General features: G+C 33.8%; 2 protein-coding genes and 1 long non-coding RNA gene across 3 annotated transcripts; 2 read left to right on the top strand and 1 right to left on the bottom strand.

Moving 5' to 3' along the window:
- The first annotated feature begins 2419 nt into the window (after positions 1-2419).
- Positions 2420-3134, top strand: LOC123006564. The gene is made up of 3 exons (XR_006412816.1): positions 2420-2551; positions 2658-2988; positions 3047-3134. It is a non-coding gene; the product is annotated as an uncharacterized LOC123006564 (long non-coding RNA).
- Positions 3135-4228: 1094 nt separating this feature from the next.
- On the top strand, positions 4229-14583 carry LOC123006774 (dual specificity protein phosphatase 10). Its single transcript, XM_044401533.1, has 4 exons — positions 4229-4474; positions 5226-5826; positions 12010-12354; positions 13306-14583. Exons 2-4 carry the CDS (start codon positions 5256-5258, stop codon positions 13590-13592), a joined length of 1203 nt encoding a protein of 400 aa, XP_044257468.1. The 5' UTR covers positions 4229-4474; positions 5226-5255; the 3' UTR covers positions 13593-14583.
- Positions 14418-16761, bottom strand: LOC123006775. Its single transcript, XM_044401535.1, has 2 exons — positions 15947-16761; positions 14418-14915 (listed from the first exon to the last, which is right to left on the bottom strand). Exons 1-2 carry the CDS (start codon positions 15954-15956, stop codon positions 14662-14664), a joined length of 264 nt encoding a protein of 87 aa, XP_044257470.1. The 5' UTR covers positions 15957-16761; the 3' UTR covers positions 14418-14661.
- Between the last annotated feature and the right edge of the window lie 54 nt (positions 16762-16815).

Below are 16815 nucleotides of genomic sequence, written 5' to 3'. Positions count from 1 at the left end.
ATTATTCTATCCAGGGTTTATCCAGCTATTCCTCACACTATAGTCGAAGACCTTATTAAAAGATTGGGTTTTTCATTAGCCTCTTCGATGTCGTTTCTTAGAGCAGGGTTTGGAAGTGAAGCTCAGAAATTTAGTCATATTTGTAGTTTTTGAAGACAAGTCTTTGTTCAGCCAGATGAGTCTATTGAATTACCTTCTTCTATGGTCTTAAAAGTCAAGGACACAAATTATAGGGTCTTTTTATCTTATGATGATGTATGTTTTAAGTGTAGAGAACCTGGTCATTTTGCAAGCGATTGTCCAACTACCGCTGAAAATACAGGTGCGCCAGAACTCGCGCCCCAGAGAAAAATTTCAAGTAAGATAAAATACCAAAAACATGAAAAAAAATGACATTTATTTTTTGACATTTGACATTTTTTATGTCTATTTAATGATACTGATGTTCCTGTATATGATTTTTTCATGTCATATATTTTTGAAATGTCTTCTTTTATATCGTGTCGGTACATCCATAAAGCATATATTACAAGTAAATTTATCATTTTGTCTTTACAGTCATAACACATATGTATCCAATTCCATATTTATGATTTTTACTTTTAACAAAATTTGAATGAGATTTAATTGATTTACAAATAGAACATTTGACAGCTTTTTAAAATCTATTAAAACTTTATATATCTCCAAATCTTCCTCTAAACGCTTCAAATTCAGCAAATGCAACTTCATTCGGTCCTTGTACATTTTCTTCAAATTCTGTATTTGTTTTTCTTGATGAACATTAACGTTTCTTACGCTTATTTTTTTCAACCGTTGTTGCACTGTTTTGAATTATTTGAATATGGTTATTATTGTGACGTTGAATCTTGAATCTACTTATTTCTGCTGTTGTGGTTGCACTGTTGTTTTGAAATTCTTTAACATCATTCATAAACTATATTCACACAACCACTAAACTGAAAGAAGAATGAATAATCCCCATAGCTGAGTTCACAGCACCTTTAGGAAATCTAAGGGGTCTGAGGTGTTAGGGACTTTCTTAATGAGTCACAATCTAAAAATAGCTGTGACTCATCAATCTAAAAATAGCAATGACTCAACGAATGTTGACTCATCGATCTAAAAATAACCGTGACATCATGATCTAAAAATAGTCATTACATCAGGGTAGAATTTGTGGTAGGGGATTCCCGAAGATTACCTGCTTTTCTAATTTATTAAAAACTGCACTCTGAATGAAATAAATATGCCAACTATTTATACTTTATTCACTAACAATTTAACCACGATAGCATAGCAATAAGCAACAGCTTTCTCATCCTCAACATAATGCCCATTCCAGTGAAATTTGTGTGCCCCAAATGTAAAGTGGAAACGAAGATTGAAGGAAGCAATTGTCTGAAATGTGAAGTAGATTATTTTAAAATTTTAGGACATAATATAAATATTAAATATAAATAAACGTTTATTTCAAGTTTATTTGTTTTATTTTATTAATTCATATGTTTTAGTATCCAAAATATAAAATAAAATACTTAAAGAGTCACAAGCTAAAAATAGCGGTAACTCATCAAATCTATAAATAACTATGATTCATGGATCTAAAAATAATCATGATATCATAATTCTCAGAAGTTGCAGTGGGGGATTCCCGGAATCCAAGAGTGGGATTCGCATTCCCGGAACCAGGATCCAGAAGTGGGATCCAAATTCCCGGAAATGGCGCATGCGCAGATACTTCGGGATTATGTTCGTTAGCCCTACCTCTACAAGTTTCTCTTGGTGCGGGGATAATAAAAATCTTAGATAAGAGATTAAAAATATTAGAAAAAAAAATCTTATAGACAGTTATTGACCAATTTTCTGTCGGCCTCGGGCGGCGAAAACCCACGTTACGCCACTGGATCAATGGTGTCTGTTTCAATTTTAAAGTTGGCGAATATCTCACGAACGGTTGGTTTTAGGCATATGGTATAAAAACTTTTTAAAAGACAATTTAACAAGGAATCCAAAAGTGGTAAAATATACAGGTTGTTTCATTTAAAAACGTAAAGTTGATGTCATTTTCTGTGAAACAGAAAACAGCATTAATTTAGCATCTATCTCAAACGATACATGACAAAAAATGTTCAACTTTATTCTAAGAACTATTGTCATAAGTAGTCATAACTTATAATGGACTTATGGCTTGGGGCGTTTTTCATAATACAGCCTGTATAATGTCAAAACACAAATTAAAAATAGTAACTGAAGACTATAAATTTGAAAAGGTGTATTTTGTAAGTGCCAAAATCAGATAACTATACATATATTTTTATAACTGCCTATACAATTTGTATGGCGGAACGATAATTGGGCTGCCTATCACGGAAAACCGAAAATAATTTTCCCGTTTATTACGAGTCTCGTGTGCGTATGCGCAAAATATCTGGGATTGTTGACTGATACACACCTGTGATACACACTACACACAGTGTTGACAATTAAAGTTGATATTAATTCTTGTTTTTCGGTTTCGTCCTGTGATTCCATTATTCATCAGTTTGAGGTAAGTAATACAATATGTAAAATTCATCGAATTTGATATTTATAATATGTAACTATAAATTTTGTATGCGTAAACATAGCAATCTGCAACGTTTCTATATTTACAGATAAAAATGGGAAAAAAACGGATAACTGATAAACTCTTTGGAGTAAAAATTATCTCATTGAAGACTTTCGACGATTTCAGTTAACTTTGAACTAACAACGAAAAAAAGGGATTTTGTCGGATATGTGAACATGACTGAATACGACTCGTGTAAGAGTTGAATACAAGGAGAAAAGAATTTCAATTACACCGTCCGCTTTTCGAGACGGATTTCACCTCCCAAGACGATAGAAGAGTAAGACTGCAAATGTCCGATGGAGTCCAGATCGAACTCGAGTTTGATTCATTTGATGACAAAGAGCACTTTAAAACATCTTTAGGGGATCTAAATCGTAAGAACAACCAAATGGAAGTTTTATTTGAACTATGTTAGTTGTTTTACTCTTGCAGATCATCGGAGGAGAGCAACCCAGCAGAAGATTAAATTAATTAAATTAAATTTTGTTTTGCGTGTTGTAATAATAAATAATTGAAAATGTTTATGAAATTTCATTTATGTGGGCATGAAAGTTGATTTTTAATGTTGTTATCACAATTTCGAATTGCCAGTAGGAGAACAAAACCTTTTAGTCAATTTATGGTATGAATTAGAGATTTTCATAACTTATCAACATAAAAAATGGTAAATGGTAAATATAAATACCTTAAAACAAAGAATTTTTGAAATATTTGCTTTTTGAATAATGTACCTTAAAAAAACAGTGTTGTATGTTGAAGGGGCGTTACTATATTGATTTTCAACGATTTATGTGCTGACCGTTGATATTATTTTATCTTAGTGGTATAAAATATGTTTTTTAATTTCATAACCTGTTTGGACGAAACCGTATTCATTTTTTGTGCTGAAGTGGCGAAAAACAGAGGCGAAGAGGCAAATTATAAGTGTTTTCAAAGGTGAATTTGTTTGGCCGAAATCGTATTCATATGTGTTCTGAAATGGCCCAATAGATAAACGGAGCAAAAAGTCGAATTTTATCTTTTAACAAAGATACCTTGAAAAACGGGGTAGATTTGATAAAAAAAATGATATGTGCTGAAAAGCCCATATAATTTTGCTTTTTTAAATATACTTTTGAAAACAAGGTCAAAATCCTTAAAATGTGTTATGTGCTGAACAAGCCCATACAGTTTTGCTTTTTTAAATATACCTTTGAAAACAAGGTCAAAATCCTTAAAAAACAAAGTGTTCTGAAGAGGCCTTACTAGTAGTTTCGTTCAAATCGGAATGTTGATTATTGAATAGCAGTGAGTCATATTTCGAAAATATCCTGGTTTCTGCGGCAGATACCCGCAAGGTTGGCAAATAAAAATGCCTTATCTAATGTCTATATGTAATATCTCTAATAGTGCTATGTCTAAACAAGAGATAGATAGGTCGACATTATATCGAATTGGAATAAGTTATCGACTACAATCACAATGGAATGAATCATTTTCGAAAGATTGGACTAGAATCATGAGTATTAGTCATCGGTGTTGAATGCGCATGCGTGATTGTCACATTCTGGCCAATGGCAAACAAGGAATTGCAATGCGGGCATGAACTGAATGGTTTGTATGGTGCATGACTCATTGACTCATATTCATCCGTCATCGACGACTATACGCATACGAGGTTATTTTAGTTAGTATCGCAAATTTCGCGCCTTTAAGGATGTTCCATATTGAACGTGTCTATCATTTAATCGGCGAACTCTAGTGGAAATTTCTGTGCCCGAATATGTTAATATTTGTGAAATGTGTTCCTATTTGTAAATAATGTTTTAAACACCTTGGGTCAAAACTGTCGGATTTAACGGCCCTTACGGACCAACTTCGGTAAGTTTACGTTTTTGCGACCTTTAAATGAAACGCGTCAGTCAATTTGACAACTTTATAAACAATCGATAAATGGGAAATTCTTCCTGTTTTTCCTCGATACGCTTTTGTTGACATTTCCCTGTTCTATATTTAGAAGTACGTTTAGCCTTTCAAATCCAAAATTCTACGGAACTGTTAAAATTCGATCAAAATTTTACAACTCGACCACAATTTCCTAACTGATTAGATAATTGTGTTGAACTTTTGCATTTACTTCCGCAAGATTGATAACGTGTTTATTCAAACATTAATTTTTAATTTGGAAAAAAATCAAAAATCCTACAAGAGAAATTGAGCTATTGTTATCTTGTCAAATATAATAATAATAATAATCGACTGATATAACAATTGCGATTTGCTCCTGATTAAAACGATATTAATTGTGATAGATAAGGAATTAATCAAATTTCATCAGTTGTCAACTTGTTGCTTTCGCCCCTCCGTAAGTCGATCATGTGGCCGAAAGCAACCTAATCGGCATTAGGATTACCCCTAATTAAATTACATAAATTGTTCTTCTCGTACAACATCATGCAACAGGAAGGAGTAATTATCACTCAGTCATTCACCCAGTTTCATTGATAAGTAAAGCTCTGAGTCAGGTTTGCGTGGAGGGGTGTATAGACCGTTCAAGGGGGTGTTGTTGCATTTATAACCGAGAACAACAGCACATGTTGGCACTAACGTGAGTTTTCCTCAACTCTTCCAGATATAGCGCGTGACGTGCGTAACCAGCGTCATGTCAGTGTGTCTCGAAAGCAGTCGGCCGCGGGACGGTCTAAAGCTTCCTCTAAACCGAAGTTTTAGTGAACCTGGACCCCCAACTCCGGGCCATCTCACTCTAAGTCCCCCCAAACGTTGCAAACTGGATACTCCGAGTGTGAGCTTGCCGACGAGTCCTTGCGCCGAAAGCGCGACTCTCCAGAGGGCCCTCATCCTGAAAAAGGTCAAAACGGTGGATCCTGACGGACTCAAGATCAAACTCGAGGCGGCCAGGCATGGCCCCAAATCCTTCATCGTTTTGGACTGTCGCCCGTTCATATCATACAACGTTAATCATATCAACGGCGCTATCAACATCAACTGCTCGGATAGATTCAACCGACGAAGGCTGCAACAAGGGAAGGCCACTTTGGCCGATTTGGCCACGACGAGGGAGGGAAAAGACGTGCTCAAACGGAGGGCCTTCAAGGAGGTCATCGTCTATGACGATAACACGTGTGATAAAGAAAGGATTACAACAGCGCAGCCTCTTCTGCTCGTACTGTCCTCCCTCGTCGAAGATAACAAGGAACCTTCGCTCCTCATCGGTAAGTCACACTTTCATACTGAGCTTTTGAAGCGAAACTGCGTAGTAGAAAAATTGCAAGGCACTTGCGAGTTTTGCTTGAGAAAAACCGTTTTATAAAAAGATATGACACTATCAAATATTTGATTTAAAACTGAGCAATAGTGTTGTAACTGTTAAGTAATATTTAAATATTTATTCATATCTATTAATTGCGTTGTAAATTTGTTTTGCCACATTAGCTCTATTGTGTACAAATAAAACAAAAAGAAAGCTACGTCAGTTTTTGCGATAGTTTTTCCCCTAAAATTGTCAGCTGAGTCACGAAGTGTTATCCACCTTGTAGAGAAGCTGTGACGTTACTGGACAAAAATATCGACAATTCTGTATTTTGCACACGGCTCGTTTTCCCGATGAGTGCTATTTTGACAATAACATCCATAATTATACAGATAGCAACAATCAAAAGTGGATAATTTCATTTCTATCAACCGTCACACAAGACTTTTTACTCTACCGAAAAAACTAAATACTGATTTTGTTGACCAACAAGAACAACATAGTGAATCATATTTTGTTACTTATTTAGATTATCTTCTAAATTAACATAAATAAATGAATTATTCTATTACACCTACTAGATGACTCGATTTTGGTTATCATAAGGTGGAAGTCTCACGTCACAAGGGAAAAATTCCCTATTTTTTGTTATTTCCCTATCAAAGTCTGTGAAGATATTTCGGATCAGATATAATCAAAAACAGAGATGATTTTATAAATTGATACCTGAGTTGTTTATTGACATTGTACTTTCACTTAAAGAAATTTATTGCCACCCACATGGCTAACTATGAAATAATTAACTGTTTACGTCTTGTCTCGAATAAATTAATCTATTTGTAAATTTCTTCGATAAATATGTTTTTAAATAATAATGTTTAACACACAGTTATGAGAGAACTGACGTCAGTTTTCTTTCCTAATCTATTGTACTGATATGAAGTACTTATCCTTGATAAATTTGTTTCATGCTTGTAAAATAAATTTAAAAGTCCGTTTCGTGCGTGTTTTTTTACTTATTTTTATTTAATCAAACATTATAAGAAATAAAGGCCCTTGAAATTTGCACGATCAATAAAAAGATTAATTGATAAATAAATACAAATCTAAAAATATGTGTCGGTAACACTTTTAAAAGTGATTGTTAAAATCGTTATGTCGTACCACTCGGTGAAAATAGGAAAAACGAATCCTGATATTGATTTTAGTCTCTTTATCTTAATTAACTCTAATTATAAATTTAAAATCTCAATTAAACTGCTGGATTTTTCCATAAGCTTTTATGGATTATGATTTAAATAAGTTGTAAATTGTGGAAACAATACCGAGTGGTTTATGATAGTTGCTGTTTGTTTTATTTATGGTCTATAAGAATTTTGTGGCGAAAAATTGCAATTACATTTTATGATTATGACTTGTAGAACAGAAGAACAAACTTTAACTTTCTTAAAATTATTTTTAAAATTTCAGTTTGTGGCGCATTTGTCATTTTAAAAACAAAAGTTGATGTCATTTGACTCAAGCGGTTAAATATGTGACTGTATTTATGTACCATTAGTCCTTGCCAAAAGACATGACTAATACAGCACAATGTAAATACAAATCAGTACGGCAATATCATCGTCTACTTATTTCAAGAATTCGGAGGAAAATGTCACTTTTATGGAAAAAAAGAAGACGAATTGTTTTTGTGAAATTCCAAATGTTGTAGAAAAATACCGATTATTATAAACACTTCTTGGGATTTCACAGTCATATTTCTTTTGAAATTTTGTAATACTGGAAGCCGGTGTATCATCCAATTTGTCAATTAGGCGAATTGTGTAGTCAATTGTAATCAAATTTGCATTTTTCAATATTTAGAAAGTGGGATTAAAATTAAATTAAAACAGAGATTAAAACACAACAAATGCTTATATACTCATACGCATTATCATTTTATTAACATTATAAAAATATAATTTTGCCAAATAACAAAGAGGTATTTTTATTCAAATATATTGAGACACTATTCTACAACTTGTGTGTGTAAAAGTCTGTTATGACTTATGTTATTATCACTATATCGTAGCGTAATTTTGTCAGGAGCGATTAAATAATAAAGGTCGTTATGAAATACAATATATCAAAGTTGTATGACTAAGCCTTGTGCCGCTTAGGTTGAGAAATATCAAAATATAGTGGAAACTGATAAAATCTCGTATGGGAAATGGAAAATGATTGTGAAAAATCGCATCCATCATAATGGTGTGCATGAAAGCATCGATGATTATTTAGTACATTATTTCAAAGGTTAAATTGATAATGCAAATTCTTGCTGATTTAAATATTTTTCCAGTTGGTCATATCGGAAGGAGTTCCTCTTTAGTAACTCTTAAATGTTTTTTTAATTTTAATCGGCGTGACTAAAGGCAGGTGCTGCACACTAAACGCTTGACTCAGTGCGTTATCAAAGTTACGCACCCTAAAATGTAAACCGTATTTCGGACTGAAGACTCAATACCGCAAGTTGAATAATTTTTCCACTGAAATGTCATTGTTTAAACAAGTGTAAATCATCGTCGAATTTGCATTCCTATTATTCATGTTGCTTTTCCATCGATCCGACAGGAAAATGTCTTGTTTTGTTCATATGTGATTAATAAATAATTTATTAAAATGAAATTTTACCGACCCCGAATGATTCACTGTTCATTTCATCCGAATCAAAAGTCAGTTCGAAAAATCCTAATCACCTTTATGATTAATTTTTCTAATCTATGATCCTGATTTTGACATTTTGCTTAGTGAATCATGGACAATTAAACTTATCTGTTAAGAGCAGATTTTGCTGGGTGATAACGTTATGAGAGGGTTTAGTGAAATTTTCGCAGGTAATAAACAATAACAGGATTAGTCAGTGCTTTTCTTCACTTTTCTTAATTATTATTACTCATGGAAGGGGAATATGGTAAACAAAAAAAACTGTGGTGATTTCTGGAAGTACAAGGGGATTTCAATTTCGGCCTTGAGTGTTTAAAATGACGCAGAACATAAACATTAATGGACAGTGAATGACGCATAGTCCCCTCTCCATTTCACATCACTTTAGTGATCGTTTCGGTACGGAATCACTTGCATAGTATCTGACAGTCTGTATAATTGAAGTGATTTTTTTTTAAGTGTAATTGTGTATAGTGCAAACAAAAATGAGGATTAAAAGGCCCAGCAATTGTCTAGTTTTGAGGTTTAGGCCTATACCTCAACAAAGTAAGTGTTTTCATTCACAATTTCCATATTCATAATTGACTGATTTGAAATTGAAATTAAAAAAAAAAAACAATTGGATGTGCTTGAATTTATAAATTTTCAAAAATGAGTCATGCTTTATTTCCAAAAAAGTCGAAGATCTGAATAATGAATGAAATATCTAAACGATAACCCGATACATTTTCCATAAATTAGAATTGTGTTAAATTGTGGCATATCAGTGGCCGGAAAGTGTCACACTTAGCCATTTCCGTGTTTTGGTAACGTTGACAGGGGGAATCCCCTCAGAATTAGCCCACTATCTTGATTTGTTTGATCATTCACTGACTAAATCATTTCGATTTGAGTCATACGTATTGTCATCTGTCATTACGCACCCTTCTACAGGGTGATTCACCGTAAATGCAACTTGTGAAATCTACCTGAGTCCAAAAATGATCCTTGTGACTCGTGTCCGGGGTTTTTTAACTGGAAATTTATTAAATAATCGTCAGACCATTTTATTATGAAAACATCTCGCACTTAGTCATTTTAAATTTGTTTATGTTATTTGTTTGTTATTTGCATTAGTGCGGTTGGATGACGTCAGTGTGGCAAATTAGGGGTGTATAAATCTGCAATTTCGGGGTGTTGATTGTAAACAATTACCCCCGGCTAGTGCGATAAGGGTAGAGCATTTAAATAAAAAAGGCGGGGGGCCAACATCTGGTCCTGGAAGAGCTTTCGAGCAAAGATTCGTTATTGTTCCCATCTTAGTGAGTCACCAACCAACAAATAACACCACGGTTTCAATGATCCCTCCACTATTAGAGGGTTGAAGATATGAATCATGAGCCAGTGTTTAAATAATTTTTATTCAATTATTAATACCCCCAATATGCACCAGATTTTATGAAATGACTCACTTACTTCGTTTGTTATGCTAATTACGATTATTATTCATTATTTCAAATTCCTCTACCCTTCTTGTCTCACTCATGAATAAAATGAACTAATTTAAATGCTGTGTGAATATTTCTGTTTGTCCTGACCTAATAATGAGCTAATTAATATCGTCACGTGGCCAATTACTGAAAATCACGCACGCCGCCATTATGTAACACCCGAATTTGGAAAAATTAATACGTAATGAAAGCCTATTCACAGCCGATAATTCATTCCATTCTATTTTATCAATCCAAAAACAAATTAGGGTCAGTTTGACTCCAAGCCAAAACAGGACACGCTCAAACTATGATTAAAATTAGAAAAACCGACTTACGCAGGCCAAACTAGCCCCGTTATTACGCAAAAAATTACTAGCAAAACTCTTGTCCACAATAATATCTAAGTTATTCTTTCCACAATTAAGTCAATGAGGACACTTCCGGAATTTTTTTGTCAAAATTTAATTTTACAAAAAAAAGACTCATTCAGCTGCCGAGGACGCTTCTTAAAAATTTGTGTAAAAAAACTAGAAACACAATTGCATAATTAGAGTCTGGTAAATTCAAGGTATACATCGATATAATAATATGTCCCGTTATATCTATATCTTGGATTTATCAAGCCTTAAAAAACAGACTTTATTGCATAGTAAGTCATTTATTTCTATTAAAGAAAAATAAAAAATATAGCAACTTCTATCATCCCAGGTGGCCTCTCCCCCTTTTAGGCGCCCATAATTTTGCTTAATAATAAATTATAAAATTCTCTGTATGTTCGAAAAATTTTTTGTTTATACATATCCCAAGTTTTAATGCCGTCTTATAAGGATTATAAAGACTTCATAGTGCTTTGATATTATTCAAAATTTTTAGCGTATGGCAGTGAGATGATAAAAACCAAATTTGGAAACAAAAGTTTCACTTAAATAATATAATTTCTACATGAAAAAATTCCTTAATTTTTTAATAATAATTGTAAAAATAGAATAATGCAAAAGTTGATAAGTTTAATATTGAAAATCTGAAAGTTTCAATAATTTATGGTTGGGTTTGTGGTAATTGGTCATCAGGCCAAAATTTCTTGACATTTATGACGTACCCGAGCTCTATTGTGAAGCCTCCGCTCTATTGTCAATGCATTAGTAGCACATCATCCCAAACTTTGCCATAAATTACCAAAATTCCCAATGTTCAATATTAAAATCAAAATATATCACCTTTTACATTATCCAATTTTCACAGTTACCATTAGAAAAAAATCAAGGAATTTTATCATGTAGAAAATATTCCAATTAATTAAAAAAAAAAATGTTTCCAAATTTGGTTTTTAAGGTCTCGCTGACATACGCTAAATATTTTGAACAATATCAAAGTACTAAATTAAAGTCTATATAATCCTCTATAGTTTGCAATAGCAAAAAATTTTTTTAATCAATTAGAATTATTTGTTTTTGGGCCGCCCTAAAACTTAGGACACGCTGTACAATAAAGTAATTGTCTCACACAAGGAAGTACAAAATAAATTACTGCATGTTTATATAATTTATTCTGTACAAATATTTGAATTTTTAAACATTACAAATTTCCCATTTAAATCATAAATAATGCAATAATAAATTGGCGCGAAATTTGAATTATCTATGTTCTACGCGAAAAATAACTTGTTTGCCTTTTACTAGTATTTGCGGCTTTGATTGGAATTTATTTGAATAGAAAGTTTCAAAAGTAGATTCCGAAATCTGCGAGGTCAGTCGACGTAAACCGGCCGGAGTCTGGAGTATTTATTATAATTTAGTTGAGGTCATTTCCGGTAAAACCGAAAGTTGGTTTCCACCCGTCCTCATTGTTCTTATTAAATGAAGAATTGTAAAGGTAAATTTGTTGAAAGTGCAGGAATTACGTCAGTATCGGGTCCGCCACGGGTAATTGTCGTAAACGCTTCAACTATGAGTCATTCTGTTTCTTTTCAGGAGGTCACACCGAATTCCATCGTAAACACAAGGATTTGTGCGAAGACACTCTGGTCACCGGTCTAACATCTCGGGGTTTGCCTTCATCGGCCTCCTGTCCGGCCCTCGCCGATATAGATTCGCATCCTGCCTCTCGAGTTCTGCCCTTCTTGTATCTGGGCAACAGCAAGAATGCAGCTGACTTGTCTTGTCTACAAGATCTCGGCACCACCTGCGTTCTTAATGTTACACCACAGCTGGCCGGGTACCACGAAACCTGCGGGATCACGTACAAGCAAATACCTGCCACCGACAACGGACATCAAAACCTCAAACAGTATTTTGAAGAGGCTTTCGAATTTATCGGTGAGTTACGAGACCCAACTCCAAATTACATTTCATTTTCGATGTAATTCCTGTGTTGAACTTGGGGTGACCTCAAGCATGCAGGAAGAGCGGAACATGTCTGCCTTCCTCTCTTGATGTTAATTCGATTGAAAGGCCTAGAACGGTGATTATTTAGCAAGAACCTCCGTTCCATTCCATGCATTCATTGTCCCAGAGTGAAAGCATGGGTGCAAGTTCTTATGAATGGCGCACATTCGGCTGGGTAACGGCCTTGTCGAAGTTTTGAGTCACAGCAATCATTACTCATCCTACTCATTGTTCAAGGGCCGTTGGCCGACGTTCCCGTGACTCATACGCGGTATCCCGTAACCATATGCACAAGACATTAATTGTGTTAGTGCCCTAAAGCCCTACCTCTGGTAGTAAACACCGATTAGCGACTATAACGGAATAGTCACTGCGGCAATAGGCCTATGTTTTTCCAAATCCACCATTACGAAATCGTCCAGGTCAATACTCTTATAAATATTATTGTTAATTAAATTTCTCGAAATGTCAGCATTGGTGAAATTTGCTTACATAATTCGAAACCATGCTATAATTCATAAAAACGGCACGTGCTTATCAATCGAAACAAACCAATAAAATGCAACAATTTCCTTTTTATGGTATTTCATATTTTAAGTCTGTTCGAAAATAAATTTAGACTCTAATAAAGAGAATGACTCATAAATACTTCTGTCCCACTCGCGGTTCATTCTATTTAAATCGGCCCCAAATACTTTCGGAAATAAAAATAAATTATTTCATTAATTACACACGTTATCCTTCAACGTTGGCGTATTGAAGGTTGCATACTTGCCGGAAGATAAAGATTTCCGGAAGCAATGCACTAGGAAATCAAACCAAGTAGAATAAAATTAATTTATTTGTCACGATTTTGCTAAATAAATATTTTTTTTGTTGCAGAGGAAGCGAGGAACAACGGACTACGGGTGTTGGTACATTGCCAGGCCGGAATTTCCCGCAGCGCCACAATAGCGATCGCTTATATAATGAAATATAAACAAATGTCGATGGTTGAAGCGTACAAATTGGTGAAAGCTTGCCGGCCTATAATATCCCCCAATTTAAATTTCATGGGACAACTGTTAGAATTAGAACAAAGTTTACGTAGTGGTAGCAATAACAACAATCATCAATGTCGCTGGAGCCAGCAGTCCAGTGATGAAGTGACACAAGGCTGTAGTGTTTGAATGCATTATAAACATTAGGGGTTTGGAGTGGAGCCTCACATTAAATAAATTTTAGTCATTCAACTCGCCATTTAATTTGCATTCTAGTCTATGATTGGTGAAGCATTGATTTTAGGAAGAGAAAAGCTTTAATAGTCACGGATTTATAGCAGCCTTTGCAGATTTGGGTAGCTTTAAATTACTAATTTAATGACATGATCAATGCTTTACTGTTTGAGAAAATGGCTGTGTACCAATAAAGATATTCACTATAAGATAGTATGCAGTAGAAATTATGATTTTGCGTATTTTTTTTTTTACTTCTATGCAGCTGGTTTAAAGTGTGGCTAGTGGTAAAGGAATATTTAAGTCATGGAATGAAGTCAGTGATTTTGAAGTAGGTCTTGAATTAAGTCGTCGCAAAATGAATTAATTTCATAAGCAGACTTCAGTTCTTAGTGTATTTTATTTATTACTTATATATGAATTTATATATCAAAAACCTAACTATATAAAGTTCTACGGGTTAAACTCCCACTATTATATTATGTCATAAAATGTTGCCATAGTTTATCATGAAATTAAGTCAGTGTTTTAGTTTTTAGTTAGTAATGATTAATCGTATGTTTTTTATGTTGATCTATATTTAAAGGACGTTTATTTGGAATATTATTTTAGTTTTCAATTAATAAGGAAGTATTTTTTGTGACTAGAGAATCAACATATTTATTGAAATTGTCGTTGTGATTTTTCTCATAGTATCTTAAGCCCTGGCATGAACGATTAGGTAGAAAAAGGTGCGAAATGATTGATGGATGGTGAAGTACCAGGTCACTAATTACCAAATAGGTGCACATTGTATATTTAGCGACACCATCGCATTAACAAAATTGTGCCTTCACTATTGTTTTGTAAGGAACTTATTTATAAAAATTCAGACTGTCCACATAGTTGTTTTGTAGTTTTGTTGAAGTCCATAACTTATACATAATTACAAAAAATCTTCAAAAAATTGTGTTTCATTTCAATACAAAAAAAAAACCTTTAATAACAGTACAAATATACAAAATAGTAATTAATTACAAACATTTCAAAGTTCTTCGTGATGTGAAGGAAATTTCTTCAGAATAGCATGATACAGATTATAAAATGCATACACACTAACTGTTATTATTACTACTAATGCTACGCCAAAAACAACGCTTAAAAAACTCCCGTCAATGATTCCCACAGCATTGGACCTCCTCCCTTCATCGATATCCCCAGTTCTTTGCCTTTCGGCCATCAACCTCTTCATATTGTTCAATCTTTGCCTCAGTTCATCCACAGTGTCACCGGTTGGCTCTGAAACAGTCGCCTGGAGTGTAAGCAACCCACTATACAGCGTTACCACGATAATATCCAAAAAGTTCAAATTTTTACTTAGGACCAAATAAAGAAATCATAAATAAAAAGTTAAGCCAGTTATGCGACAAAAAATAATTGTCTCGTGACTCATGCTTTTCTAAATAAATATTCTTTACCTAACTGCCATTTATAGCAGTGACGATTTTGTTTTCACCTTCATTATTCCCAGAAAGCACTAAAGTTTGGAAAAAACCTGCATAGCCAATCATAAAAAATCACCTCCGTGTGTGAAAAAAATATTGCAAGCAATGTTTATTTTTGGATTTTAGGTGACTGATACCTGAATACCGATTTAATCTTTTAAACTCGACCCACTTCGGGGCTATTTTTAAGACCCAATTTTTCAAAGTGGTGCATCATTGAACCATTATCTGGGTACTCAACAACAATTAATAATACACATGAGTCACACAAACAAATCACCTTTAAATTTTTTACTAATAAATAGTGAGTTTCTTGAACTCTGACTAGCAGATGATTCAATTTTCTATAAAAGTATCTCGAGGGAATTAATCACGTGTGATGTATCAACAAATGTGCTAGACAAATAAATAAGGTGGCATTACATAGTTGCTTTATTTTGACCTAAAATTAATCAAGCCAATTTCTAGAGTTGATTTCTTCCTGGTTGAAGAATTGAACTAGATTTTTTTTGTTTCATTATAAAAGTATAGAAAGAATTAATCACATGCAATTAATTGGTGGAAGACTTTTTCTCTAATTAAATAATTTCTGCAATTACTTGATTGTACCCTTGTTAATTAAAGTCGTGCGATCACAAATGACAAGAAATCAATAACTCTTCCGTAAATAGAACAAGTTTCCTATTTTTTACATTATGTGTTTTCTATAATGTTTTTAAAAATAGGAACGATTTAATTTAAATACTGGAGATGCTGCAGCATCCGATAGGAGTGGAAAGGGATGGAAAAAAATTAAGATTTATGATGTGTTCGTGTTCTTCTTACCTGTGTCCATTATAATGCGTCTGTCAACAGGACGATGTCATTATTGATTGTGAGACTGTAAAAATCAGAAGTGGACCAAATAGGAGCAAGCCGCGGGAAACTGGGGAAACTGGATGATGAAACGGATCGAAAAGATGAAAGACCCACCCTCGTCTCAAAGTTGCGCACGCTTGCAGCATATCCCTTGATGATTTCAGTGTTTACCGGAGAATTTTGCTTAAAATTTCCCCCTTAACACACGTTGTTTTTGCGCAAATTTAGTGCTAGTATTCTTATTCTCGATTTTAGTGCGAAAAACTGAACAAAATTATTCGTGAATTTATAAATAAATTTTGGTGTAAGTTGCCCGAAAGGCTGACTAGTTGTTTTTCTTTGATTTTGCACTAATCGTTGTCGAAATTTGTGTGACACCTTTTCTCTTCTTCTATGAAAAATTGTTGTGGTCAATATTTGCTTAACAATGGCAGGTTGTATATAAGCTGAACAGCCATGACCGTTCATTGGTTTTTGATGTAATTTTTGTTTTGCCACTTGAGAACAAGTGGATCTGTACATTGCAAAGGGGAGGTAGAAGAAGTGTTTTTTTTGGGTTTAGTTCATTTAAATGTTCAAAGGTGTAGTTATACAAAGTGCTAGATTGTATGTGTTGTCGACAGGTTTTGGTTTTAGTTTTAAGTAAATACGTGTTTTAAAGTAGATTTCGAATAGTGCCCGGATTCCGGTTAAAAGCGCAACTCTGGAAAGAACCTATTGATGAAGATATATCGATTGGTTGCGAACTAAGGCAGCTGATGTTCAGTGCTTCTGCTCAATTTTAGACTGATGTTCACGACAGATCTATTAAATATGCGCTCTTATATTAATATGCG

Source organism: Tribolium madens, unplaced genomic scaffold (assembly GCF_015345945.1).
Source record: "Tribolium madens isolate multiple individuals breed KSU strain unplaced genomic scaffold, Tmad_KSU_1.1 Scaffold_2;HRSCAF=44;Tcas5.2_LGX, whole genome shotgun sequence".
In the NCBI taxonomy this organism is placed as follows: domain Eukaryota; kingdom Metazoa; phylum Arthropoda; class Insecta; order Coleoptera; family Tenebrionidae; genus Tribolium; species Tribolium madens.
Note: the sequence above shows the minus strand (reverse complement) of the source record. Positions and strands in the feature narration are given on the sequence as shown.

Coding starts and splice junctions, on each gene's coding strand:
- LOC123006774 (XM_044401533.1), top strand. CDS start 5,256: ATGTCAGTGTGTCTCGAAAGCAGTCGGCCGCGGGACGGTCTAAAGCTT. Junction 5,827..12,009: donor GGAACCTTCGCTCCTCATCG/GTAAGTCACACT, acceptor GTTTCTTTTCAG/GAGGTCACACCGAATTCCAT. Junction 12,355..13,305: donor AGAGGCTTTCGAATTTATCG/GTGAGTTACGAG, acceptor TTTTTGTTGCAG/AGGAAGCGAGGAACAACGGA.